At 66.9% G+C, this 27,488-nt stretch overlaps 1 protein-coding gene across 2 annotated transcripts in view; it reads left to right on the top strand.

Moving 5' to 3' along the window:
- The first annotated feature begins 3,922 nt into the window (after nt 1-3,922).
- DDC (dopa decarboxylase) overlaps nt 3,923-27,488 on the top strand; it is a 29,380-nt gene continuing 5,814 nt past the window's right edge. For both annotated transcript variants that reach the window (XM_036010381.1, XM_036010380.1), the window contains exons 1-10: nt 3,923-4,126; nt 6,673-6,786; nt 7,155-7,277; nt 12,813-12,947; nt 14,600-14,743; nt 16,939-17,005; nt 17,350-17,444; nt 19,707-19,774; nt 24,542-24,618; nt 27,324-27,343. In XM_036010381.1, the coding sequence (XP_035866274.1) occupies nt 3,926-4,126; nt 6,673-6,786; nt 7,155-7,277; nt 12,813-12,947; nt 14,600-14,743; nt 16,939-17,005; nt 17,350-17,444; nt 19,707-19,774; nt 24,542-24,618; nt 27,324-27,343 (1,044 nt within the window). In that variant the 5' untranslated portion in view covers nt 3,923-3,925. The remainder of the gene's footprint in view (nt 4,127-6,672; nt 6,787-7,154; nt 7,278-12,812; nt 12,948-14,599; nt 14,744-16,938; nt 17,006-17,349; nt 17,445-19,706; nt 19,775-24,541; nt 24,619-27,323; nt 27,344-27,488) is intronic.

The raw sequence follows: 27,488 nt of genomic DNA, 5'->3' as shown, positions 1-27,488 counted from the left end.
TGGGAGTGGCCACAGAGGTGGCTGACAGCCAGACCCCCTCTTTCTGCACAGTTAGGGTGTAGCCCCTTTACTCTGAACCCAGATCCCCTGACCCTGCACCCTGGGGCTGCTAAGATGGAAGACACTGTCCCACTGGATTGCAGTCCTGAGGGGGCCATGGGGTGGGCGGGAGCAGGGAAGGGCCTCCAATCCAGAGCAGGCCGGCTGGACAACAGGGGCTCCCTGGGGCCTCCCCCTGACCAGGCAGGAGCCACGGCCCGCCGGCCTGGGCCTGTGCAGGGCCCTGCCTGCACAGCGACCGCGGAGAGAGAAGCTTCTAGCAGCAGCGAGATGTGTCTGATAATAAGGACGGCGGTCTGTTATCGTGCCTCCGCAGAAGATAAATCCTCTGAGACCTTTTCTGACTCTTCAGACTCTAGCTAACACCGGGTTCTGTAGACACTCTGTGTTACTTCGCTTAGTCTGTTCGCCGGTGACTGGCAACGAGCATAACGATCATGAAAACAAGCCCCAGGAGCCCCGGCCCGACGGCGCCGGTCCCGCAAACCTCCGTCCTGGGCGCCGACAGGCCGCGGGCGGGGTCCCCGGGAGGGACGTGCACGGGAGGGAGGCAACCGATGTTCCTCTTTCACGGCCATGTTTCTTCTCCCTCTCTCCCTCCCTTTCTCTTTCTCTAAAGTCAACAAACATACCCTCGTGGGGGGGGGGGGATTCAGACCAGCCCGTGAGAGGCCTGGCAGCCGCCCCCTTCCCACCCTGAAGGGTCCCAGAAACTGGTGTGGGAGGCCAAGGCCGGGCTGGGCCTCCCCGACGTGACCCGGTGCCGCGGGGCCAGGGGTCCAGGGACTCGGCCGGCTCACACACCACGAGGCACAGACAGGCGCCGTCTCCGGAGGGTGCCCACAGGGGCTGCCCTGGGGCCCGGGGAGGCGGCTCCGGGGCCTCTGTCAGCGTCCCCCTCCCCCGGCCAACGCCCACCCTCTCCGGCTCGGAGCTCAAACACGACCAGCACAGGGTGGGCAGCGGGCAGGGCGAAGAGTTCCCCAGGAAGCTCTTCGTGGGAAACAACCAGCAAGTAAGCACCGACAGTGACTCTGTGACAGGGCGGCCAGGGCTTCTCTCACATCTGCCGGGGACACTGAGCTGGGTGGGGGGGCGGGGGGGGAGCATGGTGGTGAGTGCACGTCTGGTTCTTCCGAGGCAGCTGCGGCCCCGGGAGCCAGGCAGCCCCCCCGAACCCCGCACGCCCCTCGCTCCGCATCACCTGCGCGTGGGTGGCGTGGGCTGCCCCTCGGTCAAGCACGGAGAGGTCGTCACTCGGATACTTGAGGGCGTTGTTGTCCGTCACTCGCAAGGTGCCAGCTGCCGAGGAAACGATCACGGGACTCGGCTACATGAAGATGGAAACTCCGATAGGTCGGAACACAATCACAAGCAAGGTTAGGCCAGGCGACATAGGAGGGCGGTGTGTGCACCAAGTGTCACAGACGGAGGTGAAGGTGCTCCGCTCTGCACTTCGGTCTAAACGACGGGGAGCGACTCGGCGAGCGCACACTTCGAGAAGGAGCGCCAGGGGACCGGGAGGCGGGGAGCCCTCGGAAGGACTGAAACAGAGCAAGAGCAGGAGCACCTGTCGTGGCAAACCCTAAACGCCAGCGCAAACCCGGCGGTGACGATTCTACAGCAAAAGGATGGTTCTTCGTCCCTCCCTGTGAGGCAGTCCTTTGGTTAAAACAACAACAACAACAACAAAGTTTTGAGGAGAAATTTGGCCATGTAATTTTAAAACACTAAAAATGCATGTCGCTATAAAAATTTGTTCTAGCCCTGGCTGGTATGGCTCAGTGGATTGCCTGCTGACCTGCAAACCAAAGGGTTGAGGGTTCGATTCCCAGTCAGGGCACAGGCCTGGGTTGTGGGCCAGCTCCCCAGTAGGGGGTGCAAGAGAGGCAACCACACGTTGATGTTTCTCTCCCTCTCTTTCCCCCACCCTTCCCCTCTCTCTAAAATAAATAAAATCTTTTAAAAATGTTCTAAAAAATTATAAATACTCCTTTTACGAATTTTTAATGCAAAACAGTGTTCGGAAACGCCAGCGTGAGGTTGCCCATCCCAGCATCTCCCAGAAAAGCTAACAACTAACACAGTGGATGTGTGTCTTGGGCCCCTGTTCTAGGCTGTCCCCGTGGCCCCATCTCATTGTGGAGGTCGCCCTGGGGACAGGGGACGGGGCCCTTGTGGTCGACACGGACGGCCGCAGGGACTCACTTCAGGCCACTCGGCTGGTAAACGCCCAAGTCGGGGGGCCCCCTGGGTCCCGACCCGAAGTCCTGGCCGGGGTGTCCCACCAGCTCTCCCCACCGCCCCCCGAAGGCGGGGAACCGCTGGCCAGAGCCGAAACGTTCGCCCACAGAAGCTCCCCTCGGACCGCAGCCCCGCCAGACCGGGGAACGCCACCACGCCGCCCTGGGAAATCGGGCGACGGGCCGGGCTCGGCCGGCGTTGCCGAGCGGCGGAGAGGCCAGCCGGCCCGCGCACCCTCTGCGGGACAGAGCTCGGGCGCGTTCAGTCAGCGTGCCGAGTTCGGGAAGACCAGAGTCAGCCCACGTGGGAAGGGACCGTGGAAGCCTGAGGGCCCGGGGGTTAGGAACGGGAAGCCACAGGCATCGCAGCGGCCTTGCCCCGGGATGCCTGGGGACCGGACGCCTGGGGCGGGGGGCAGCGGGAGCCTCCGGGGAAGGCTGGGACAGGCAGCAGGAGCGCCCCAGGCCCAGCCTTGGGGCGCCCAGAGGCAGGGGAACTGCAGACCCAGGCCGTTGCCGGTTCACCCACGGGGGCCGCTGTGCAGGACCTGGTCTCCCACCCTAGTCCAGGAGGTCGTCTGCCCTGGCCGGAGGGAAGACGTGCCCAGAACGAGGGCAGAACAGGGGGCCTCGAGGAGCCTGAAACCTTCCCCTCTCGCCTGCCGCCCCGCCCCGGCGGCCGCCTGGAGCGAGCTCTGCCTTGCCGTGGTTACCACGGGTCCTTGAATAGTTTCTCCGTGATGCCCGCAGCCTCCTAAAGCCCGCCACAGCCGCGCAGAGGAAACGAGGCTGGGAGCGCGCTGTCCAGGGCGCCGGGAGGCGGTTCGCTCTGCGGTCCCCGGAGGCCCGCCCCGCCCCTCCTAGAAAAGCCAGCCTTGAATTGCGAGGCTCGGGATGGCGGCAGGAGCTCAGGAACACACCCCCTGCTTGGCACGCAGTTCTCCCCTCCGACTGCAGAAGGCGTCCGGAAGCCCGAGTGTCCGGTCACTCAGGGCCGGGTGAGCAGTGTTCTTGGGGGCGGTCAGGTCTCCGGTTTGGGAAACACAGGCGGTTCTTCTCACCCACAGACCCCCCCCCAAATGCACTTTCTCCTCCCTGCCAAAACCTCCGTGCAAGCCCACCGTCGGCGTGGGAGGGGCTGGCGTGGGCCTGCATGGACACGCATGGACACGCACCTGTTCAGCGGGATGAAAACCTGGCGGTGCCCCACCCGACGGCCTCTGCGTGGCTGTGTCCACAAGTGGCCTGTCTGGGGACACACTGTTCCCACGTGGGTGTTGCTCCTGGGGATGGCCCCGTGGAAAATGACCTGAAAATGCAGGGCCGGGGGCCGTCCGGGAACCGGAACGTGGGTGTGCGGCAGCGCCGGCGCAGCTGGCCAGGCGGGCGGGAGAGCGGAGGGACCGAGTCGGTCCGTATTGAAGGGCGTCCGACAGGGGCCACCTTCCCAAGGTCACGACGTACTGATTAGCTGATGCGACCGTTACGTAGGCTCCTGGGGACCCCTCCCCGTCTCCCCCGCAGCAGGGCCGTGGTTGCTGACTCCGCGGTGGCCGCCGGTCGGTGTCTCTCCCGTCTCGGTGCAGCTCGCCCCCCCCCACCCCCAGGAAGCCCCCGTCGGCATGGACGCGAGCGAGTTCCGGAGGAGAGGCAGGGAGATGGTGGACTACATCGCTGACTACCTGGAGGGCGTCGAGGGGCGCCAGGTGTTCCCCGACGTGCAGCCCGGCTACCTACGCCCCCTGATCCCCAGCTGCGCCCCCCAGGAGCCGGACACGTTCGAGGACATCATGAAGGACGTGGAAAGGGTCATCATGCCCGGGGTGAGTGGCTCGGGGTCGGGCCGGAGGGCGCCCGGGGAGTGCGCGGAGCGGCTCCTGGACCCAGGGCGGCGCACCTGTGCTCTGTCACCTGCCCACAACCATCCCGGTGGGCGGACACCCTCGTCCTTTCCAGTTTACGGCCGGGGAGGCCCAGAGAGGTTAGGCGACCAGGCTGAGGTTGCACAGCCAGTAAGTGAGTGACAGAGCCAGGATCGCAGCCCAGGTCCGTGGGCTCCGAGGGCGGCGAGCGGCTTTCCCCAGCCCCTCCGGCCCCGCCCCTGCCCGAGACCCCGCTCTGGGAGCCAGAGAACGGGGCGGCTGGGGGTCAAGAGCCCCCGGTGGCTGGTTTCCAGTGAGCCCCTCCCTCAAAACGAAGCCTCCTGCTGCTGTTCCGCGTGGAGCAGAAGGCGAGTGAACCGCACTCGCGGAAGGAAGGCTCCGTTGATGCCACAGGAGAGCAGGCGGCAGGGGCTGGGTCTGCCCGGAGTGACAGCTCTGGCGGGTCCCAGGGGGGGAGGGGGGGGACCGGCACAGGTGTGGGCAGGGCCCAGGGCCGGGCGCCGTCCTGAGAGCCGCCCTGGAAGGAGCACACCAGTGCTTTGTGTCTCCACAGTCAGTCGTCCCCGCCTGGGAGGCCGCCGGAGGCAGCAGCTCGGCCGGAGGGTTCTCAGAGTCCCCACCCCACCCCCCACTGTCCGATCGGACCCCGAGCAGGCCCTGGGACCCATGGCCTGGGCCCCTCCCCCCACCCAGGGGCCTCAGCTGCTCAGGCTGGAGCCAGCCCCCAGGAGGGCCCCTGACATTTGCACCCTGAGTCGAGTGCACATCCTGGTTCTGGCCCGGAGGAGCTGCAAGCTCGCTGAGCCTCAGCGTGCAGCCCCCCCACCCCGCGGGGGACGTGCGGGTAAAGGTCGGCCTCACGGGCTGGCTGACACACACACAGGGCACCACTCGGGGGCGGGGGACGGGGGGGGGGAGGCTCAGGCAGCACACACGCCCCTCCCCTGTCAGGGCTCCGAGGCCGGGGGCCCAGGTCACAGCCCCCACAGGTCCGGTTCCCGGTGAGGGCTCTCTCCTCCCCGCTTGCCGACGGCCACATCCATGACCCCATGGCCCACCCTGCCCCCGCCCTCCAGAGCCGCCACATCGGAGGGGGGAGGACTTCCACACCGGACTATGGGGACACAGCCGGGCCGGCCCTAACAGGGTGATTTGGGACGCCGCTGTGGAATTCCCCCCTTGAGGTTGGACGGGGCTTTCCTCATGCCGGCCACCGGCCGCAGGTGTGAAGCGAGCCCCCACCCCCCCACCCCCCACCCCCGATAGCTGTGGGTCTGCCAGCCCTCGGCCCGCTGGAGGGCGCGTGGGGACATGCGTCCCCGGGGCCGTGTGGGGGTTAGTCAGAGTTGGAGCAGGCCCGCCGGTGTCCCCCGGTGAGACTTGCTCCTGCCCTGGCCTGGGTGTTGGGGCGGGAGGGGGGCCACCCACCCCCAGGGTGAGGGGCCTCCGGGGCCCAGGCTGCACCCTCACGGCTGTGGGCCCTTCCTCCATGGACACGTGGGGAAAATTACGATTTGGGAGTGCGCTGGCATCAAGATGAATGTTACCTGAATGTTATGGAGTAAACTTTCGGTTTTGATCTGAAAGGGTAGATTTTTTCCCTTTGGGTTTCCAAAGAAACGAGAATGTCCCCCAGGTCCCTGGAAGAGCAGGGGCCTGGGGCTGGGGCTCCTCGCAGCTGCTCCTGGCCCCTCGGCCTCACCGGAGCCGGCGGCTGGGACCGCAGGAGTCCGGCCAGCCACTCCCAGCTCCGGCCACCTTCTTGTCCTGGGGGCTCCGGTGCCTCGTCTCAGACTCGGGGGTGCCAGGAGTTGTCCGGGCAGCAGCGTTCGACTGACTTAGAGGGAGCCCCTGCAGGGCCTGGGGCGGCAGGGGCGGGGCCAGGCAAATGGGGGCGGGGCCGGGCCGCTGAGCCCAGTCCCTTGGAGGCCCGAGTGACCCCCCTGCACCTCCCCGTCACCCCCGAGCCCCACGGGGGTCCTGGGGCTCTGGTCTGTTGTCACATGACGTGCACGTTGGGGGCAAGAACAAGTTAAAGACGCAACGCCCAGGGTCAGCCCTCCATGCTCCCCCCTCCCCCACCTTCTCCCCAAACTCCGAGGCTGGTGGGGCACCCTGCCTGCCTGTCGCCCTCTCCCGATGGCGTCTGGTGACAGGGGGACACAGCCGGGGGGCGGGGGGGGGCACCGAACAGGAAGTGGGGGACCGGCAGCAACACCAGCTGGAGAGACCTCTGAAGGCACGCCTTCTCCCACATTTTTTCTGATACAGACTTTTTATTTTCATGGAGCAGTTTTAAAAAAGCAGATTTCTCACACGCAGAGCCGGGGCCTCAGGGTGAGCTGCCCCGACACCACCCACGCACGCCGGCCTCGGTGGAGACGCTGCGGTTCTCAGTGCCGCCCCGCGCCGCGCAGACCCCGGGGCCTGGGTCCCACGCCTGGGCGGGCCCCTCGAGCCCCCAAGTGACCGCCGTCTCCCCGCAGGTGACCCACTGGCACAGCCCTCACTTCTTCGCCTACTTCCCCACGGCCAGCTCCTTCCCGGCCCTCCTCGGTGACATGCTCAGCGGGGCCATCGGCTGCATCGGCTTCTCCTGGGTGAGTGACGGGGGCAGGGGCCCTGCCCTGAGCACACGGGGTGAGCGGGGGGGGGGGGGGGGGGGGGGGGGGGCCTGCTTCTGTGGGACGGGCTGGGGACTCGAACCCGGAGAGGATGCCTCCTCCCCGGCCCAGAAGGGCCCAGGGATGCCCCAGAGAGGGTGCCGGGGCCTGTCTCTGCCACTTTCCCCCCGAAGATCCGACACAGGGGGCACACCCCCCGCTGAGCTCCACCTGAGGCCGGGCCTTCTGCAAACCTGTAAACCCTCCGGCTACACGGATGGAGGGAGGGAGCTGCCCGTCCCCACGCCCCTTGGTCTGGAGCTGGCCGGAGGCGGCGGGCGGGGGCTCACGCCTCTCCCCCGCAGGCCGCAAGCCCGGCGTGCACGGAGCTGGAGACCGTGATGCTGGACTGGCTCGGGAAGATGCTGCGGCTGCCGGCGCCCTTCCTCACTGAGAGCGGCGGCGGCGAAGGGGGCGGCGTGATCCAGGTGAGGGGGCGGGGCGTCCGGCTGCCTGGGGCGCGTGGCTCCACCGGGGACTCGGCCACGGAGGGGGGGGGGGCGGTGCTCTGGGGCCGTCCTCGCGGGGCGTCCTCGCATTTCTCCTGGAGACCGCGGGGCTGCCGCTGACAACGCTCGGTTCCGGTTCCGGCGCCGCCTCTCCCTCGCTCCCCCCCGCCCCCCGCCGTGCTCCCAGGGGGACTGTCACTCGGCGGGTGCCCCCGCACGGCCACCGCGGCCGTGGGCTGCGAAGGCTCTGAGCACGCCCGCTGTGTGCCTGCAGGGGCCTCAGCTCCCCCAGGGGGCTGCCTCTCCTACGGGACGCGAGAGCCCTCCTCGCCACTCCGCGTGCGCCGCCGACCGAGACTGTGGGTCAGAACGCGCGTCAGGGGCCACGGCGCACGGGGTGGGGGGCAGTCACCGCGGGGGGGGGGGGTCGTGTGCGCCGGTGGGGGGGTCGGCAGGGCCAGCGCCACTGGGCAGACTGGTGCTCGCTGCTGCTTCACTGCCAAGCAGGAAGCGGGGCTCCGTGGAACCCCCCCTCTCCCACGCCACCTCTCTCGAGTCAGGTGGTGGTAGTGCCGTCAGGAGAGCCCCGAGCCCTTGGGACCAAGGGCTTCTGTTCTGGACGCTCGCGGCCTTCCCAAAGGCCCCGGGGACAGGGCAGCCAGGGGTCTGGGGCCTGCGGGGCGGAACAGCACACGGACGGCTGCCCGCCGCCGCCGAAGGGAGTGAGGAAGGCAGCTTCGCGCCCGGCGCATCTCCCCCCGCGGGCCTGGCACCAGTCCGGCCGGGCGCCCTGGGGAAACCTCCCCGGATGCTTCTGGAAGGTGCCTGCATCCCTGCCACGGCCCCTCCTCCACCTCCACAGCCAGCCACGCCCTGCCTTGCAGGCCCTCCCTCCCCTCGCTGTGACCACAGATGGCTCCGTGCACGCAAGGACCCTCCCTTGGGATCAGATGGGGTCCACCCAGATAATCTGAGATAATCCCCGGGTCAAGGTTCTTAACTTAATCTCATCAGCGAGATCCCTCGGCCACGGAAGGCGAGGGGCCACTGGGCTCCAGGAGGAAGATACGCAGCGTCTTCGGGAAGCCCTCCTCACGTGGGCCGCGTCCGGCCTGCGGCTGGCTGACCCAGGCTCTGTCCCCAGAGGTGGGCCTGGGGATGAGCATTCCGACGTGCACCTCCAGCCTCGCAGACACAGAGAGGCCGGGGCCACTCTGCTAACCGGGCTGTGACCGGTGGGGCGTCTCTGGGGCCCATGGGCCCGCGTGGCCGGCTCAGGCCCCTTCCCTCTGTCCTCTCCTGCCCCGCGGCATTGCACGCTGCGTCGGGGGTGCTGACCGGGAGCTGAGGGGAAGGATAACGGAGACGGGAGCACAGCTTTCACGAGGCTGCGGAGTCGGCCCAGCCTGCACAGAGCGGCCGGCCGCAAGGGCTCCCTCACGGAGGCACAGCGTCCCCGCATCGCCCCGGACGGCACAGTCCGCTCCTCACCGGGCGTCCTGCCTCCTGGGTGGAGACAGCCCTGCTCTTGCACGGCGCCCAGTGGGGGCAGGGGGCCCCCAGCCCCGGTGAAGGGGCCGACACCCTCCGGGGGACCCACGGCCGTCCTCCTCCGAGGAAGAGCAGGGTCGGGGTGGGCAGAGTCACAGCGGAGAGCGAGGGGGGCCGTGCACGGAAGGGGCTTCGGGTGTGAATTCCGGGTGACCCCTGTCCAGGCCCAGGGGACAGCCACCGCACACCTCAGGACGGCCTTGGACATGTGCCTCGGACTCCCTTTTCCTTTAGGAGCCCACGCAGTTTGCCCACGGGTCCCTTTTGCGGGCATCCCCCCGTCCCCCAGCCCAGCACCGGGGAAGCCCGGCGACCCGAGACGTGCTGTTTCCTGCCCGGTCCTCGGGAGTGTGGGCCGGGCCCCACTCCTGATTTCTGGTGTCTCTGGTTCCCCATCTTCATCACCTCCTCCTCCTCCTCCTCCTCAGTTTGGGGGATTTCTCACGGTTTTCTCGGCATCCGTGTCTAGGTTGCCCGCGTGACCGCCGTATCGCCCTCAGCGTCGACTTTGGTCCTGCTACCTATTTCAGTCCGGAAAACAGTGCTGCTCCCTCTCTGCTTGTGACAAACCGACCCCCGTGGTTAAAAGGAAAGGCACTCAGGGACCCGTGGGGCACTTCTCGTGGCGCTGTGTCCACACCTGAGCGTGCAGCGCGTGGACAAAGCAGACACACCACAGGGACGGGCCCCACGGCCGTGCCGGCTCCTGTCACGGCGTCGCCCTCCCTCGCCCCTCGCGAGCCCTTCCCGGCACGCAAACGCTCTTTGGGGGCAGTGTCGTCGCGTGGTTTTCTGGGACGTGTTGCGGTTCCTACCGACAGCCTGCGAGACGCACTGTGTCGGCATGTTCGCTCTCATAGATAACGTGTCAGAGGGCACCCCCAGGCCCAGGCGCCGCAGTCTTTTTGAAGAAACAGCCCCCAGCTCCCAGCGGCGGGCTCCCTGGCTGAGCTCCTGCCCAGGGTCCTGCTCCCCTGAAACCCACACCCAGCAGACACCCGTGGTGCTCCTGGGCCTTGGGACGTTGACCGTGTGTCCTCCAGTTCTTCTCCGCGGCAGCCCGGGATGCTACTTCTAAAGGGCTGCTGCTCAAAAGATCTTCTCAATTCCCTTGATGCCGAGGCCATCTGTTAAGATAGTATCCGCTTTGCACCGGCTGCCGCCCTGAGCGAGCCGGGCGTGAGCAGGCACCCCCGGGTGCACGGCCGACCGTCTTTTCCGCAGGAGAGGAAGCAGGGCCCCAGCAGGCGGTGTGTCCTGCCCCAGAGCACAAGCCAGTGACAGGCGAGGCTCGTCCCAGAGCGCGCTGGGCCCGGGCATGTCTCCCCAGCTCGCCTGGCCACTGTCCGCTCGGTCACGGTGTCCAGAGCCCTGGGTGCTGCTGCCCTGGGCACATCTCTCAGTGGTCTTTTCCCGAGAGTCCACTCTGTTTCCCAGAGTCCACGGAAGTCCCACCATTTGGCTGGGACCAGTCCTGGCAGCTCCTAGGCTGGGATTCCGTCCGCCCCCCCCCCCCAAACGGGAGCCTGACCCCTGCGGGTTGCTGGACAGGAGGGAGCGAGGCTCTGTTTGAGGCAGGAAGTGCGCCCTCGCCCTTCCCGACTGACAGGCGGATGGTGGTAATTTGCCAGGCTCCAGAGAGCCCGAGCTTGGTGACAGCCCTCCGGCCGCCGCTGCAGGGGACGCTGAGCCCCCCCCCCCCCCCGCCCCCCTGGAGCCATAATCACAGCTGCTGGCACCGGAGCAGCGGCGGGTGCCTGAGTCAGATGTCACAGCCTCCTCGGAGCGGGGCGGCCAGGGCTGCAAATTGCCTCGTAATTGGGTTTGAGCGTGCTGGTGGGGGGAAGTCACTTCCCATGTGTGCGTGGGAGGCATTGAACACCCAGGAAGTGGGGGGCCCTTTCTGCTCCCAGCTCAGCAGCCAGCCCCCTGCCCCCCGCATCTCCTGACTCAGGGCAGCTTCGCCATGGCAACCTTTGTCTGGGGTGACACAGCAGAGGCCCCGTCAGCTGTCAGCACCAGGTCGGGCGCCCCGCTGCGCCCCCTGTAGGAGCCTGCTTCCAGCCAGGGGCCACAAGCCCAGGGCCACCCCCGGGCCAGCGTGCCGGTGCTCACGGAGAGTCATGTCCCCCATCGGCTTTCTAAGAGTCACTTCTGGTTGCCTGCAGGAGGGGAATCTTCTCTCAGGACCTGGACAGAGCCTGGGGGGACCCCCGAGGCACCGCCGTGGACGGGGGTTCACAGTCTTTCCTGAAAATGTGGCTCAGAGCATGGGGACACCGCGAGGTCACCTGGGTCCTGAGCGAGCCTGCAGCCCCACGGGAGGGCCGGGGGGCAAGGCTGCTCACGTGACAGCTGGGCCTCCAGTGAGGTTTCCCACCGGCAGCGAGGGTGGGTGTGGGTCCGGGGCACAAGGAACATGGGGGCGCAACAGGACAGCAGCCACCCAGGGGCAGGGCCCCCGAGCCCCATCCGGGCAGCTTGGACCCCCTGCCGCAGCCAACTCCACTGCGCCGGCTGGCGTCTCCGACCAGGTGTGCAGCAGAGGGTCGACGCCGCACCTGCTGCAACCCCCTCCCCCCACCCTCCGGCGGGAGGGCCGCCTGCAGGGAGGGGGTTCCGGACCCGCGGAGAGTGCGTGCGTCTTAGAGCCGGGAGGAAACGTGTTTATCTTTGGATCCCGACCGTCCTCCCCGAGGACGGGAGCTGGCTGGAAAGAAACGAGAGCATTAAATCGGTAATAAAAATAGGCGAGCCGGATAAATGCAGAGAGAGGATAAGCTGTGAGCAGAGAGGTTAACCTTTATTTTTTTTATTATTGAATGTGTCTTGGTCAAACTCTAAAATCTCATAATCCCCTTCTCACAGTCAACAAACACCCACCTTTTACAGGTCGTCTTTCTAACCTCGGTCCCGTCTGGCTCCTGGGTTCCTTGTGGGATTTCCGTAAGGCTCAGAGGTCGCGAGCAGCCTGTGTGGGGGACGCTGCTCAGACTTGGGGGGGGGGGGCGCCCGCCAGCCCGGACAGGACAGGCTCCCAGCCCTCACGGGCCACCGGCTGGGCCGGGTCCCCTCGCCTGTCTGAGCTGCAGTTCTCCACCTGAAGATGACGAAACCTAAGAACCAGACTGCCTCCCCATCCCGTGGGATGGCAAGGCGGGCACCGAGTCCGGTCTCGGAGGAGTGAAGGCCACCCCTGCACTCCCACTTTCCCAGATTCGCGGTTGGCATGCGCTGCCTTCGCTGGCTGAGGGGCGGCCCCAACGGCCCAGAGGCGCTGGCTCCCAGTCCCGGAGGCTGGGCATCCGAGCCCAGGGTGGCGGCGTCCGGAGGCCGCTCCTCGGCCACCAGCAGATGGTGGTCTCCCAGTGTCCTCAGGTGGTCGCCACTCCACGTGCATCCATGTCTGTGCCCCCCCCCACCCCGGCTGCTGAGCGCACCCGCCACTTGGGATTCAGGCCTGGGAGGGTGTGATCAGCCCCTAACACGGGACACGGGGCACTGGGGGAATCCTCCGAGGCAGCGGCCCTCAACCCTTTGGGCACCGGGGACTTGTTTCGTGGGAGAAGGGGCTGGGCAGCAGGTGGTGGGACGTGGCCTGGCTCCTGACAGGCCGTGGGCTGATGCCCAGGGGGTGGGGGTCCCTGCTCCAGGGTGATTTCTGAGTCCCTGGGCCAGCACCCCCCATCCGCCAGCGGACACAATTGTCTCTGTCCGAGTGGCCAGGCTCACGGAGCCAGGCTTGGTGCTGGCCCCTGACCCGACGGCTCCTCCGAGGGAGGAAAATCTAAGGTGGCGGGCGGTCGCCGGGGTCCCGGGTCTCCCGTGGGAAGGAGTGTGACCTCCCAGGCCTCGGACTCACCTCCTGAGGACGGCAGCTCTGACCCTGCGTCTCCCGCCGGAGTCTCGACTCCGGCCCCTCCGCTGGGCTCTGAGGCGCGTGTCCACCCCTCTTCGCTCTAGGGCAGCGCCAGCGAGGCCACGCTGATGGCCCTGCTGGCCGCTCGGAGCAGAGCGACGCGCCGCCTGCAGGCTGCCCGCCCGGGGCTCACGGACGCCGCCGTCCTGGAGAAGCTGGTGGCATACTTCTCGGACCAGGTAAGCGCGGCGTCGTCCCGCGGCTGCACGGGGCCACCCCGCGGCTGCACGGGGCCGCCCAGCTCCCAGACCCGCGGGTGCTGCTGCACCGTGTCGCACTGAGACCGTGGGACAGTGTCCTCCGGCCTCGGGCAGCAGCCCCGTCCGGGGACGCGGAGGCGGACGCCCACACTCGCAAGAAGGCATGGGCTGCAGGTGGGGACTAGGTAAACCCGGTTGGAAACGAACAGGCCGTGAGGTCACGGCGGCCAGCGCTGTGGCTGCCCACAGTGAGCAGGGACCCCCTGAGACCCCCTGGCCACCTTCAGAGGGGCCGTGAGGGGACGGAGACACGGGTCTCAGAGGCCTGGGCTCCCCTCCCAGCTCCGCTATTTTAAGTTCTGTGGTCTCTGGCAAACCGCATGACTCCTCTGAGCCTTTTTCACCGTCCACCGGGACAAACGCACCTGCCCTGGGGGTCACCGCTCCTCTGTCAGTCGCTGACCTGAGATGCGGGACCCAGGGGGGCGAACGGGGCAAACAGGAGCATCCAGGGCGGGTCCACCGACCGGCCCTTTGAAGGGGGTTGAAGGGGGTTAAAGAACCAGGATCAGCAATGGAACAGGGTGAGAACCGGCAGAGGAGCGGACCGGAGCTGGGGAAGGGACTCCAGGGTGCGGGGGGGGGGGGGGGGGGGGCCGAGGTTGGAAGGTCACCAGGGGGGCTCAGCGGCCGCGCCCTCGGGAGCCCGGGCCCCACGCAGAGCCACTGCGCTCGCCCTGGGTGTTCGCCCCGGACGCGTGTGTCAGCCAGGCGTCTCGCCGGGCACAGCTCGGTGCAGGGTGGCGAAGACAGGTGGCCAAGACGGCGTCAGGCCCTTCTTTGGCCGCCTGCGTGGGGGCCGGTCCCCACGTGTGGGGTCTGACTCCAGACACCAGGGGCGTCTGCACCTGGAGCAACTTACTCCTTTGTGCTCGCGTCTCCCTGGCCTCCCGGGAGGCCGGAGGAGGCTCGAGAAAACGCACACGCAGGTGCCTGGTGAACACAAGGGAAGCTGCCGTGAACGTAGGGGTGGGGTGGCCTTTCCCTGTGGGGGTCGGTGAGGGAGTTTAGCCCTTCCCCAGAGAAACTGGTGGCATCTTTTTTTAAAAGATTTTATTTATTTTTAGAGAGGGAAGGGAGGGAGAAAGAGAGAGAGAGAGAAACATCCATGTGCAGTTGCTGGGGGCCATGGCCTGCAACCCGGGCATGTGCCCTGACTGGGAATCAAACCTGCGATGCTTTGGTTCGCAGCCCGCACGCACTCAATCCACTGAGCTCCGCCAGCCAGGGCAACTGGTGGCATCTTGACTCTCTCCAGGGTGCTGCACGGTGGGCACCGTTCTAGGTGCTGGGGTCAGGTGAACTCACTGCACCAGTGAGGAGGTCTGGGGGCCCCAGGCGTCACTCCCATGTGACGGGGGTCGGGGCTGGAGGTGTTCCCCGTGGATCCCGGGGATGTGCTCTGGGCAGCCCCTCGGGGCCGGGGCAGCAGGCGGGCAGGACGGGACCTGGCCAGGGTGGGCTCTCCGGGCAGGTGGAGCCGCAGCCTGGCCTGTGGGCACGCTCTGCGCGGAGGGGGACGCGGGGCCAACGTGGGCTGCACGGGTCTAGCTCCGCTGCTTTCTCCGCAGGCCCACAGCTCCGTGGAAAGAGCCGCATTAATCGGAGGCGTGAAATTCAAGGCCATCCCTTCGGACGACAAGTTCACCATGCGCGCGTCCGCCCTGCAGGAGGCGCTGGAGAGGGACAAGGCGGCCGGTCTGATCCCTTTCTTCGTAAGTTCGGGGAGCGGGGTGCAAACGCCTGAGCCCGGCCTGGGCCCGGGGTTAGGGCCAGGGAGGTCCCAAGCCAGGTGGCGCGTGGGCCCCTGCTTGAGCGAGGCCGGAGCAGGGCGCGCGCATCTGCCTTCCCTGCGTAAACCTCATACCGGAGCGGGCAGAGAACCCCAGCGCGGAGGGCCCTGCTAGGCAGCGAGACGCCTGCTCCTGCTTCCTGGGAAGGGAGGTCACAGTTTGAAGGGTCTTTGGGTCACGGCTCCGCCCAGCGGTGTGCGTGACGGGCGCGTGTGCCGAGTCACCGCTAAAGCGAGAGGCTGCGCGGTGCAGCTCAGCGTGGTCGGCAAACGCTAAGCCGCGACCCCGGTGAGAGACGCCAGTGAGCCGCGCAGTGAGTGACACAGCGGCCCGCACGGAGGCCCCGGTGTTCCTGCGCGCAGACCGGCGTGTTCCCATGGGGACGGCAGGAGGGCGTGGCCGCCGGAACCCGGGAACTGTCGCCCCCACGTGGCCGAGGCAGTGGGCGGGGTCCAGCCGCATCACTCCTGGGGGCGCAGCGGCCGCAGGGGGGCGGCCCTGAGGGTGGTGATGGTTCAGTTTTACTGGAATCTCGAGGGCGGAGCCGGGCGCTGAGCGCAGTCGGCAGCTGTGGGGGGTCCTCGTGTGCACCCGGGACAGGAGGTGCCTCTCCGTGGGCGCTCGGCTGTCTGGGCATCTCCCGGTCCCCGGAGCCGCCCCGGCGCCGTGGACAGCAGCGATGAGAATGATCACAGCAAGTTCGAGCAAACGCAGCCGATCTGCGTCCTAACCCAGCAACGAGGGCTTGTGACGCCAGCGGGAGAGGCCGCCCGGACCTCAGGGCGGAGCCGGGACGCACAGACCTAGTGGTCATAACGCACACATGCCTAATAACTCAGCGCCTCTGGCTTTGTTGCATGCTCCAGGGGCTGCACACCCCTCAAAGTCCACGGCCCCCCGCTGAGAGCCGTAGCGCAGGCCGAACCTCCGCCCTGCGGGGACGCCTGGGGCTGGTGGTGGCTCCCTCGGCTGCCTCTGGGGGACTCGCCTTCGGCAGCTGCCGATGTCAGGCCAGGGGCAGGGGGCAGTGCCCCGGGCACACACCCCAGCACAGCGGGCAGGTCGATGGCTAAGGCAGGAGAGAAGGCTCTGGAAGGGACCCTGTCCTGAGCAGCAGGAAGGTGGGGGTGGGGGGTGCTGTCAGAGATGAGGCGCCAGCCCTGTCCCCTCCCTCCCTCCTCCTGCCCCAAACTCGATTATGCCTCTGCTTAAATCAGGTTACTGTCACCCAGCCGCGCTTGTCAGGGCCTGGGGCTGAGCAGGTGCTGGGCGCTGGAGTGGCTTCTGAGAATGAGGGCGTGCTGCAAGGACACTGAGCAGGCAGGGCTGCCCCCCACCCCCCTGCCCCCAGGGTCTGGTCCCCACCGGCACCCCCAGCCTCCCTCCCGCCTGCCGGGGCTGCGTGGGCTCCAGTTGGCTGCGGGGGCTGGGACACGGCCCAGGGGCTGGGCCCTTGAACCGGGTGGACAACAAGAGTTGACCGCACCCGGGCCCCACCTCCCTGCGGGTCCCTGCCCCCCTCGGAGTCGCACGTAGGTCAGGCGCAGCGGGGACCGTCACCGCGTCCAGCGGAGGGGGCTGTGGTGGCGACCGCACGTTCTGTCTGCAGAGCGAACGCCTCCCTTCCTCCCTTCCCGGGGCGGGAGCCGAGTGTCGTTTTTACAAAAGGCTCCGAACGACGCCAGTCAGGACGTGCAGACCCCAGAACCCGGGTTTTCGTGAAACGTGCATCCGCCCGCACCTCACCCTACGAGCCCAGCAGCGCTGACCTTCGGTCAGTCTCCTCCTAGGCCCTCCCTGGGCACCCACGAACAGACAGAACAGAATCCCCACGAGGGGACCTGTCCCGTTTCCACGACCCACAAACAGGAGTCGCTGCACTGAATCAGACCACGACGTGTGGGGGTGGGGGGGAGGGAGAGGAGACTCGAGGGGAGAGGTGGCTGCAACGCTTCCCGTGAGGGTCACTGCGTGCTCAGGGTCATGTTCAGGGTCACGTCTCCGCGCAGCCCAGTCACCAGGCACCGCGTCCCAGGCCCGGCGGGGGGGGGGGGGGGGGGGGAGCGTGGAGACCCAGCCTCGAGGGCCCGAGTGGACGCCTGCTTTGTGCCCTCCAGGTGGTGGCGACCCTGGGGACCACGTCCTGCTGCTCCTTCGACCGCCTCCCAGAGCTGGGGCCCGTCTGTGAGTACCACCCACACTCCCTCCCGACGCCGTTTTCTCTGGGCGTCGGGGAGACCTTCCTCGGGGTTCTCCGCCACGGCGCCATCTCACTGTTAGGATTCGTATGATCGGGCATTAAATATGATGCAGCGAGCTCAGACTTTATCGTAGCGCTACTTCGCGCTGTGCACCGAGAGCCTGGTCAGTGCTGGGCACGCCAGGCCAGCAGCCCACGCCCCTCCCCGCCCCCCAGCCGCGCTGCCCCCAGGTGGGGAGGCCTTCAGGGGTCCGGGCCGGAGACCAGCCGTCAGGCCCGCGCCAGGAGGGCGTGGGCTGGGGAGCTCACGGCCGCCTCCGGCTTCCAGGTGACAAGGAGGACCTGTGGCTGCACATCGACGCCGCCTACGCCGGCAGCGCCTTCATCTGCCCCGAGTTCCGGCACCTTCTCAATGGCGTGGAGGTGGGTGCACGCTCCGGTGCGATCGCGTTGCAGAAGCAGTAACTCCTCATCCGAGGACCCGCTCCCCACCCCCGCCCGGACCTCAGGCGTCTGGAGTCGGGGGAGGAGAGGGCGGGGCTGCAGGAGACACGTATCGGCTGTGTGCTCAGAGGAGGGGCTTCCGGAGACCCCACCAGCCAGGCGGGTGCAGGAGTGCGGGCCCTCGGCGGCCTGTGCGGACCCCCGCGTCACCCCAGGAGGCACTGTGTCCCCTTGGGCAGGGTGGGTGCCCTCTCCACATCTCCCACGACGGGTGTGGCGGCCACCTCCTTCGAAGGGCAGTTGCGAGATCAGAGGAGTTAATCCTATTTAACGGGTTTCGGGCCGGCCCGGCACGCAGTCCGTGCCGGGCCGGCCTCCGATGCTGTTATTAGTTGTCGCCGGGGCCTGGGGAGACCGTCCCTCGGAGCCTGTCTCCGCTCCCACGTCCCGCCGGCCGCCCACCCGCCACCTAGTCACCAGCCCGGGCCCCAGAACGCTGGCACGCCAGGCAGAGGGGGTCGGAGGGGCCGAGTGCGAATGCCCCCGCTCTGAAAGGGGCGGTCCCCGGGGCACCGATGAGTCCCGCGCCTCTGGTGCACGCTCCCATCGCGTTTGCTCATCGCCTCGTTCGTCCGGTGACGATTCATCGATCACGGAACGCGTGGGGGCTCAGACCGATCCTCGGGGCGGACGGACACAGAGCCCCCGGAGCCCTCTGTGAGCAGGGGGCTGTGTGAGAGGCACTGGTGTCGGGGTGCTGACCCCCCGCCCTCTTGCTGGCGTTGTTTGGTGCTGGGAGCGGAAGGCTCCCTCCCTCTGCCCCAGAAGTGCCTTTTGTCACGGGGACAGCACAGGCGCCTCCCTAGGACCGACCTCCCCCGCGGGTCAGGGGAAGGGCCAGGCGTCCCTGGGGCTCCGGGAGGCTCTCCCAGGACCAGGCCTCTCTAACCACCGGTTTAGGGTTTCAGACCTTTTCCTGCCGTCCCTTCTCTTCCCCATGAACTTGAGGTTTCACCTTTCACAGGGGTGCCTTCTGGTCAGCTCAGCGTGGTGGGGGAGGGAGGGAGGGCGCTCTGGCCGGGGGTAGGGGGAGGGTTCCATCAGCGGCAGACAGGCAGACAGGATGTCGGGTCCAGCGAGGAGGGCTGCATCTTCCCGGGACCCTTTCCTGCCTGGCGGGCCGTGCCTCCCGCCCCGCCCCTGTCAGCTGCCCAGATAAGGGGCTGCAATATCCTGGCGGGAGATAAGCGCCTTCTCCCTGTCGGCAGGAAGATGAAAATATCGCAGCCGGGTAATGAAAGAAGTTTAAACAGATCAGCCCCCAGGAGCGGGCTAATAACATTCCCAGCAAACAAAGCCTTTCTCTCACCTTTTGTTACCTTTGATCAACAAACGAAACTTTGTAATTTCCTGTCTGTGTCTCAAAGTGACTCTGATTGAAGCCTGGCAGGAAATGAACCTGCACCCCCCCCCAAGTGGGGCCCTCAGCTGTCCCCATGGCCCCGACATGTGCACCTGGCCCCTTGTCCCCTCCTGCCTCCGTGGGGCTCATCCTGGGACAACTAGAGGAAGCCTGGGGAGGGGTCCAACTGCCCCCCCCACCCCTTAGGGGCTTTGGCCAGAGGGTCGTTTCTGCCCCGATTACCGATTAGCCCCGTGGGCCGTGGCCCTGTCCCCAGGACTCCAGGTGGACCCAGGTCCTATCACCGGTCGGGGGGCGGGGGGACCCAGGCACCCACTTTGAAAAACACAGGAACTCGGCCCTTAGAACAGCCCTGCAGAAAGGCACGTGCTCCCTGTGGCCCCGTAGCTGCCGCAGTCTCGTGTTCTGCTGCACGGTCGGTCGGGCGGCGCCGGCCACGGGTGAATGGTCCCAGAGCCAGTCATTTGCAGCTGGGACCCGCGGGGGCCGGAACCCATTCGCTGACCCTGACCCGCTCCTCCTCCCCAGGAGCCCCAGCCCAGGATGGGACGAGTATCAGCTTCGCCTTTCACGGGCTGTGCTTTGTCACTGCCACTCGAAAGGGAGTAAAAAGAGGCCCCGAGGGTCCGGTGGCTGCCCCCGAGGGGCCCTGGAGACCAGGCCCAAGGCCGTGGTGGCCCCAACCCCCCACTCCCACCCCCACGGGACCTCCCTGTTTTACTCAAGAAGACACACTGCTCATTATCTCCTGTGAGTCCTGCCTTGCACCTCAGGGGTCATCACTCATGTGTCCTTCTGTTTTTACTATTTCTTGGCAGTTTGCAGATTCCTTTAATTTTAACCCCCACAAGTGGCTCCTGGTGAACTTTGACTGCTCCACTATGTGGTGAGTTCCCCGTGCGTTCGCTGACCGGGCGCCTTAGAACAGCATCCCCCCCCCCCTTCCCCCGGTGGTAGCCGCCCCCGTGGGGGCGCTGTTACCCAGGGCAAGCATGAGGAGAAGCTGGCCCGGGGAGTCTGGGGTCTGACGGGGGTCTGACGCGCCCAGAGCACCAGCGCGGGGAGCCTGGGCCGCAGCCCGAGCCCGGCTGCCTCCGCGCTCTGCACTGGGCTGTCGAGAGAGAACGGAAGCCTGGAGGCCGACAGGCGGGTGCTCAGGACCGGGCCAGCACTGCTCCCCGCCAGGCCGCCTCTGCGTGCTCAGGACAGTGGCACCGTGCTCGGGCGCAGCGAGAGCAGGGCTCGGACCTTCAGGCGCCGGCAGGCTCGTGGCACAGACACAGTGACACAGCACCGGGGGTCGTAGGAGCCGCCAGGAGCTGGTGCTTTCAGGGTTGTGAGAGTGATTCGTCTTCCGAGGACACACCCGTGCTCATGAGACATGGGACCTTGTGTAACTTCATCACCCTTTGAAAGACTGTCTTCAAATGTGTCCTTGTGAGGACCCTCGCCCGGGGTGCCACCACCCCTCCCCCCGCCACAGTCGCCGACCCGACCGACCAACCGACCAACTATGGGACCGGGCACGGCCCTTTCCACCAGAAGTCGGCCCTGCCCTTCGGGGGCTCCTGCCTCCCTGTGCTCTCGGCCCTGCCCACCGCGCCCATCACCTCCCGGGGCCGCTCTGCCGTGGCCGCTGCCCGTGAGGGTCTGCTGGGCTGAGGTGGCTCCTCTCACGGAGCCTCACGGTCCCCGCTGGGGCGAAGGGTTAGCGGCCAGCCCTGCGTGACAGGAGAGCGTCGCACGCCTCCCGGGACGCAGGCCGGGAGCACACGCACTTCTGTGCACGGAGCAGCGTGCGTGGAGCACACGGGAGCGGCTGCCACGGAGCCGGGGACGCGGGACAGCAGGGGCTGCTGTGTTCTGGCCTGAGGCTCCAGGCTGGTTCGGGCCCCGGGGCCGCTTCTGCCCCTGTTCTGGCTGCCCCTGCTGCCTCCGCTTCCTCCCCGAGCCCTCACTGCCCCCGGCGGGAGGCCAGGCGGGCAGAGGCTCACGGCCCCAGGCCGACGGCTGGGTGTAGCAGCTCTGTCCTGGCCCCCCCCCCCCCCCGGAGCAGGGGGCCCGCCGGGTGTGCGGGCCGGGGGCAGGACCGACCGGCAGGTCTGCAAGGGGGTAGACGGGCCGTGCCCGGCAGCTGGGTGACGCCGGGTCCGGAGAATGTGGATGCCCGTCCTGGGGGTCCACTCCTCGGAACAGGGACTGGCCACTCTAGGGCGTCACTGCATGGAGAGGAGGTGCCCCCCGCCCCCCCGATGGGGGTCAGGACGCTGGTTGGGGCGCCTTTCAGAGAAAGGGCCCGGCCCTCTGCAGGCCTGGGCCGCAAACCAGCAAGCCGGGCGCAGCGCTCCCAGGTTCTGCTGACGCAGCGAGCAGGCCGCCCTCGGGTCTCTTTTTCCAGCGCTCCTTCCAGCGGGAGGCGGCCCTCTCTCCCCTCCAAGGAAACCTCACCCACGGCGGGCCCGTGATTCAAAGTAAACACGTCGGCTGTGGTTTCTGAACACCCGCGTGCCCCAGACAGTCGGGGCTCCGCCGTTGCCGTGAACACGGTCCCCGCAACCCCCTCGCTCCTTCCCCAGCTTCCCACTGTTCGTGGGGCCTTTTGAATCTGTTGTGAGTGACTAGGGAACGTTCCTCTCGGATGCTACTGTTGCTTTAGTGCCAGGCACCGTCCAAAGGCAGCCGCTGGTTCCCCCCACACCGAGGGCACGTTTTATCTGCCTTTAGGAAGAGGCTTGATTTTTTTTCCCAAATGAAATTAAATTGTTTTGATTCCCAGCCGGGGCACAGGCCTGGGGTGTGGGCCAGGTCCCCAGTAGGGGGCGTGTGAGAGGCAACCACACACCCTCCCTCTCCTTCCCTCTCTGTCTAAAAATTAATACATAAATAAATCTTTTAAAAAATTCAATTTTATCCTGGAAAGTTTTACAGCTTTGGTATACTTCTGTTCCACGGAGGGTTTTTTCCCCCCTTCAGTTACTTTGGGAGACGGTGAACCACCGTAGTCATGGGAACGCCTGGTTGTGACCCTGGTCCCCGGCCATCCGGGCACCATGTTTTGCTTTGTGTTTTTGGGTTCTGTGTGCTCTGGTCCCGGTGCTGGTGGTGTTTTGGATCCTTTAAGCTGGTAACTGGAGCCCTCCTTCAGGGAGACTTATGAAGAGTGTAGGGTTTTTATTTTATTTTATTTTATTTTATTTTATTTTTAAAAGTGTCTTTTTAAGATTTTATTTACTTAATTTTAGAGGAGAAGGGAGGGAGAAAGAGAGGGAGAGAAACATTAATGTGTGGTTGCCTCTCATGCGCCCCCTACTGGAGACCTGGCCCACAACCCAGGTCTTTGCCCTGATGGGGAATCGGACTGGCGACCCTTTGGTTTGCAGTCTGGTGCTCAATCCACTGAGCCACACCAGCCAGAGCATAAGTGCAGGCTTTTTAAGACGACCTCGGCAGCCCCTGCGTTCAGCACCACCCAGGAGCCCCCTCCCGCCGTCCCTCAGGACCAGCTGGCAGGAATGTGTCAGGTGGCGCGAGACTTCGCGCGCCCGCGGCCCTTCCCCACCCCAGTGAGACCGACGCGGAGGAGGGACGTCTCTGTGCGGGCCCCGCCCCCCCACCCCGCCCACAGGTCTGTCTGACCGAGGCCGCCTCTTCCTGGCACGGGTCCCCTCCACCAGGAGCAGCGAAGCTGGTGCCCAAACGCCCGCAGCTGATGGGCAGCCGCCGCCCCGACCCGCTGGGCTTGCGGATCCAGGGAGTGCGGTTCAGCGGGAGCTGGGGCTCCGAGGAGCAGGAGGGTGCGCAGCTGGGACTGAGCTTGGGCCTCGCGCCTGGGCGGGGCCTGGAGACGGATGCCCACCGGGACACGGAGTCAGGAAACGACGACAGAACAGCCCCTGAGGCCAGCAGGAGGGAAACCACACAGGGGAGGGGACGCTGGTGGAACAGCGAGTGGAAGCGCCATGGGGCGGGTCATGGAGCCGCCCGTGGGCCCTCGCCTGCCTCGAAGGCGGCGTCCTCGGGAAGGCGGTCAGAGTGGAGGTCCCAGGTCGGAGCGGAGGGGAAGGCACAGGAGCCTGTCCTGGAAAGCTGCGGGGACCGAGCCGCAGGTGCGACAGAGGTTTCATAGCCTCGTCGCGGGGAGTGTGCGGCTGTGCCGAAACTGCTCCGGACCAGCAGACTCGGGGACGGCAGAGACGCCTCCTCAAACCGGCGCCCGCGAGAGGCCAACCTGGGAACGCGTGCGGCCCCCCAGGACACGGCGCCCCCGCACTTCCAGTCGCACATAATGGGAACGCCCGGCCTTTGGCAGCGAGAAACACGCGGATGGCGGATGGCAGTCGGTGGAGGAAGCCCAGGCCGCGTGCTGGCAGAGCTCACGGGCCGCACGACCTTGGGGACGACCTCGGGGGCGAGCCCTCCGTGGGAGACGGTGCCCCGGGCGCTCTGTGCGCGACCAGGAGCGTGTCTGACCACCAGTGGGCAGCCGCCTGTGGCCAGGAGCGAGCGCGGACGGGGCCCGTGGATGAGCGCGTAAGACAGGCACGCGTGCGTTTTTGAGAGAAAAGGCAAATTGCAGAAAAGGACACAAAAATGAGGCCGCGTAGGCTTAGATCCCTGTGTCACGTTTTAGAAGCGTGCCCAACGACACTACGGACGCGTTAGGGATTGGTGCGAGGGCAGCTCCGGACCCCGTGGGCGTGGCCAGCGCCAGGCGGTGTCCCCCGGGGGGAGGGAGGGGGCGGGGGAGCGTCACGCGGGTTGGGCCGTGTGTCCGGGTTTTCTCCGGAAGCAGCGTTATTATTGACCCCCCCTTCGCCGCTCCCACAGTGTCAACACTGCACGATATTTTTAAACTGGAAGAAAGGAAAACCAGCGCTGATGTCCTGCCGGCATCCGAGGGAGGGCCGTGCGCCCCTCGCCACCAAGGGCGGAGCTCCCCAAGGGCGGAGCAGCCCGGAGCGACGGCTCTTCCCGCCCCTCCGCTCTCCGCGCCCCCTGTCTCCCCACGCAGGGACGCGCTGTGCTCACGTGTGCGGTGCGTTAGAAGGGACATACAGGAGCGACCACGTGGAAGGGGCGCCCGGGAGGAGGGGGGTGGGGCGGGGCACAGCCTCCCCTCCAGGCGAGTCCGGGGGTCAGCAACCCCGCCGCGTCACATGGCGTTTGACGGAGCTGTCACTGCACGGGCACGATGATGGGGCGGAGGCTCCCCGGCCACTGGCGAGGAGCTCGGCCTGCAGCCCCTCCCTCTCCTGAGAGGGGCAGTGGGGCTCGAAGTTCCGCCTCCCGGCCCACCGCCCAGTCTTCCGGGCAACCAGCTGGGTTCTGAAGCCAGGGACACCCCCGCCTGCCGTGTCCTTGGCGCATTAAGGGCGCCCTTATCGCCACCCAGAATCCCGGGCATTTGGGGGTGTGTGCCGGGAACCTGGCACAGAGACCAGATACCTGTTCTTGACTGTACCACCTGCCCGCGGTGCGTGGGGCTCCGCAGGTGCGTGCCGTGGCACCGTGAAGCCCCGGGTGGTGGGGGCGCAGGTGTGGGGCCTGGGCTGAGGGCGGGGGCCTGGAGCAGGTGGGCCCCTGCCGGGTGGGGTGGAGGAGGGGCAGGGGGCTGCCGCCTCCCCTAAGCCCATCGCCTGTCCTCTGACACCAGGGTGAAGCGGAGATCGGACCTGATCGGCACCTTCAAGATGGACCCCGTGTACCTGAAGCACACCCACCAGGACTCAGGTGGGCAACGGCCTTGCGTGGGCGGGCTGCTTCCGCCAGGGCTGCGTCCCCAGTGCCCTGGGGCCCGAGAGGGAGATCCCCAAACACAGAGGGTTCCCAGGGGCGCTGGGTGTGGAGCCGAGACGATGCGCCCCCTGCCCCGGGGCCCATGGTGACGAGGCCCCGGGCTCCATGGGCCAGAGCTGCTCAGGGCAGGGGCCGGGGGCCTGCAGGGCGGGGCGTGGGGGACACGGGGCAGCTCCCGGGACGGCTGTGGCCCCTCCTGCACCGATCTTCAGAACAGACAGCCCAAGTCTCTGGGACGTGGGTGTCCGCGGGTGCCGGGACCTACAAGGCAGAGAGGAAAGGAGGAGAGAGGTGGGAGGGGCCTGGAGAGAAAGTTGCAGGCCCGGGAAGGACGGGCACCCCGATGCCCGTTTCTGCACACCTGCTCTCCGCCCGGCCCTGTGGGGGGGCCGTGACCCAGGCCCGGAGCCCACCCGCAGCGTCTGGTGGGGGAGCAAGGGGCATTCACCCCACTGTAGCCCGGCCACGGGGCCCTGGCCTCGCGCCTCTCGGCTCCCCAGGCCCCGGCCCACCACCCCTCCGATGGGCCCTCAGGGTGCCACCCTCCCGTCATGGGGACCCAGGACCAGAGTCTCCCCGACAAGGACGTCTTCCTGCCTGTCACTCCCCCTGGTGGCTCCTTCGGGCGGTGACTCCACCCTCAGCCTCGCTCACTGCGCTGGTCACCTGGTCACCGTCCTCCCTCACGAGTGTGGTCCTGGGGTGGGGGCCTCGGCCCCGCTGCTCCGGGCTGGGACGGTGCTGGCCTGGCCCCGGGGAGGGGGCGGCGGCGGGAGGGATTCTGCTCATGATACCCGTGTCGGTCCTGCGAGTTCACACGCGGTCTCCTCGGAGGCGCGGCAGCCAGTGGGAGACGGGGCACCGGGGCCAAAGTCAGCGGGGAGTTTGTTTCGATCGCGGAAAACCCTTCCCCAGTGCCGGCGACGGGGACAAGGGGCTATGCGTGGTGCATAGGCCTTTCAGATAGGTCCTTTCGGGGTGCAGGAGCTGTGCGCACTGGGAAACCAGGAGTGCGCAAAGGGCGAGCCGGAGAGCTCCCGTGACCGCCACCCGTGCAGGCGCTGTTCTGGGTGGCCAAGAGTCTCGCTGCCACGTGTGCTTCCACCAGGCCACTGTCCGCCCACGTAGGAGCTGCCCGGCCCACGCGAGCCCTGCGTGGTGGGAAAGACTTACTACACACGTAGAACCGATTGAATGGTCCACAGGGCGAGTCGAACCTTCGCTGCAGGAGTTGCTGGCCCAGAGGGCCTAGGCTTTTTCTACCGGACAGCGGGCACCTGTAGGGGGCGCTCCAGGCTGACAGGACTGTCCTCAGGGCGCCACCGAGTCACAGATGGCCACTGAACACCGGCGAGGTGGCTGGTCTGAGCGAAGAACTCGATGTGTGCCTGCATTTACTTTTCACTAAATTCAAATAGCCACACGTGGCCGGGGGCTCTGTGCGGCCAGCACGGTGACACAGAGCAAACGGAGGGTCCCCAGGTCCTCCGGGGTCCAACCCATCCTCACTGAGTGCCGCCCCTGCGCCGGCATGTGCTTCGGGGAGGTTCGAGTTGTCTCCGTGCCTTCCGCCGACTGCCGGGGACGCAGGTTTAACCGCCCCGCCCCCCCCTCAGCTGTGCCACGGACCGAACCGGTCGACATCCCACAGCTGTGTGGCTTTGTCTCGGGGTCCCTCAAGAAACAAGGAGGTCGAGCCTCACAAAGCGGCCCAGCGGGTCCCTGTCTCTGCTGTTTTAGACCCGGGGAGGAACCGCATGGTCTGCCCCCTCCGGGTGGCAGGTGGGGAGTCACGATAAGCCGAGACTCTCGGTTTTCCGGTCAACGCCGTGCAGAGCTGCCCGCCTGCACCGCGGACCCAGCGCAGGGGGGTGGAGGGTCGGGTTAGGTGGACGGCACGTCCCGGCTGACCGCAGTCAGGGCTGCAATGACCGTGCCACGGTCACTCTTGCCTGGGAGTGGGGGCCCCTGGGGGGCCCCACTGTGCCTGGTCTGGAAGGCAGGAGAGGGTCAGGGGTCACCACGGGACAGCTGCACATCTCCAAATTTCCCCCAGTTCCTCCCGGGATCCCCACGTAGGAAGTCCCGTCTATGAGAGCCTGGTCCAGCGTCCTTTCCCCATCCGATCTCGGCAAAGGCTAGCCGGCCTTTCCCGTGACCACGGAGAAGCCGTGGCATCTCGGACAGTGAGACTGACTCAGGGGACCCTCGCCGGGGTCCGCCCTGTGCCAGGCACTGGACCGAGACCCCAGGATACGGAGCTGACCGCCCCCTGAGGGCGGCCCCTTTTCTCCGTTCCAATCACTGATCTCGCAACCCCCCTTCCCACGCGTGAGTGGGTGAGTGAGTGGGTGGGTGATGGGGCCCAACGTGAGCCCGGTGCTGGCATCACCCTGGGTGATGGGGACTCTCGCGGCTTCGCACTCCTGTCACCGCAGGGAGCGACCTGGACGGGAGCCCACGCGGTCCAGCTTTTCTGCGTGCTCCCTGGCACCCGGGGAAGCGCCACAGAGACCCCGCAGCCCCTGCCCGCCGGCCCTAGGTCTGGTTCAGGAGGCCTGACCCTGAGCATGCGAAGGATCCGGCGTGTCACCGACCCACGAGTCTGACGCCTTCTCTCTCTCTCTCCCCTTTTCCAGGGCTGATCACTGACTACAGGGTACGTGGGGATTTGCCTCTCGGAGAAGCTCAGGGCCCTGCCGACCTGGAACTCCCGGCGGAGGCCCGGCTGTGGGGGCCTGTCTCCGGGCCCCTGGCCTGCAAAGGGCCTGGGGCACCCGTCTTGCCCACGCTCTGGGTCTTCT

The sequence above is a fragment of the Phyllostomus discolor genome, chromosome 10 (assembly GCF_004126475.2).
Source record: "Phyllostomus discolor isolate MPI-MPIP mPhyDis1 chromosome 10, mPhyDis1.pri.v3, whole genome shotgun sequence".
Classification (NCBI taxonomy): Eukaryota; Metazoa; Chordata; class Mammalia; order Chiroptera; family Phyllostomidae; genus Phyllostomus; species Phyllostomus discolor.
This window is presented reverse-complemented; position numbering and strand designations above follow the sequence as displayed.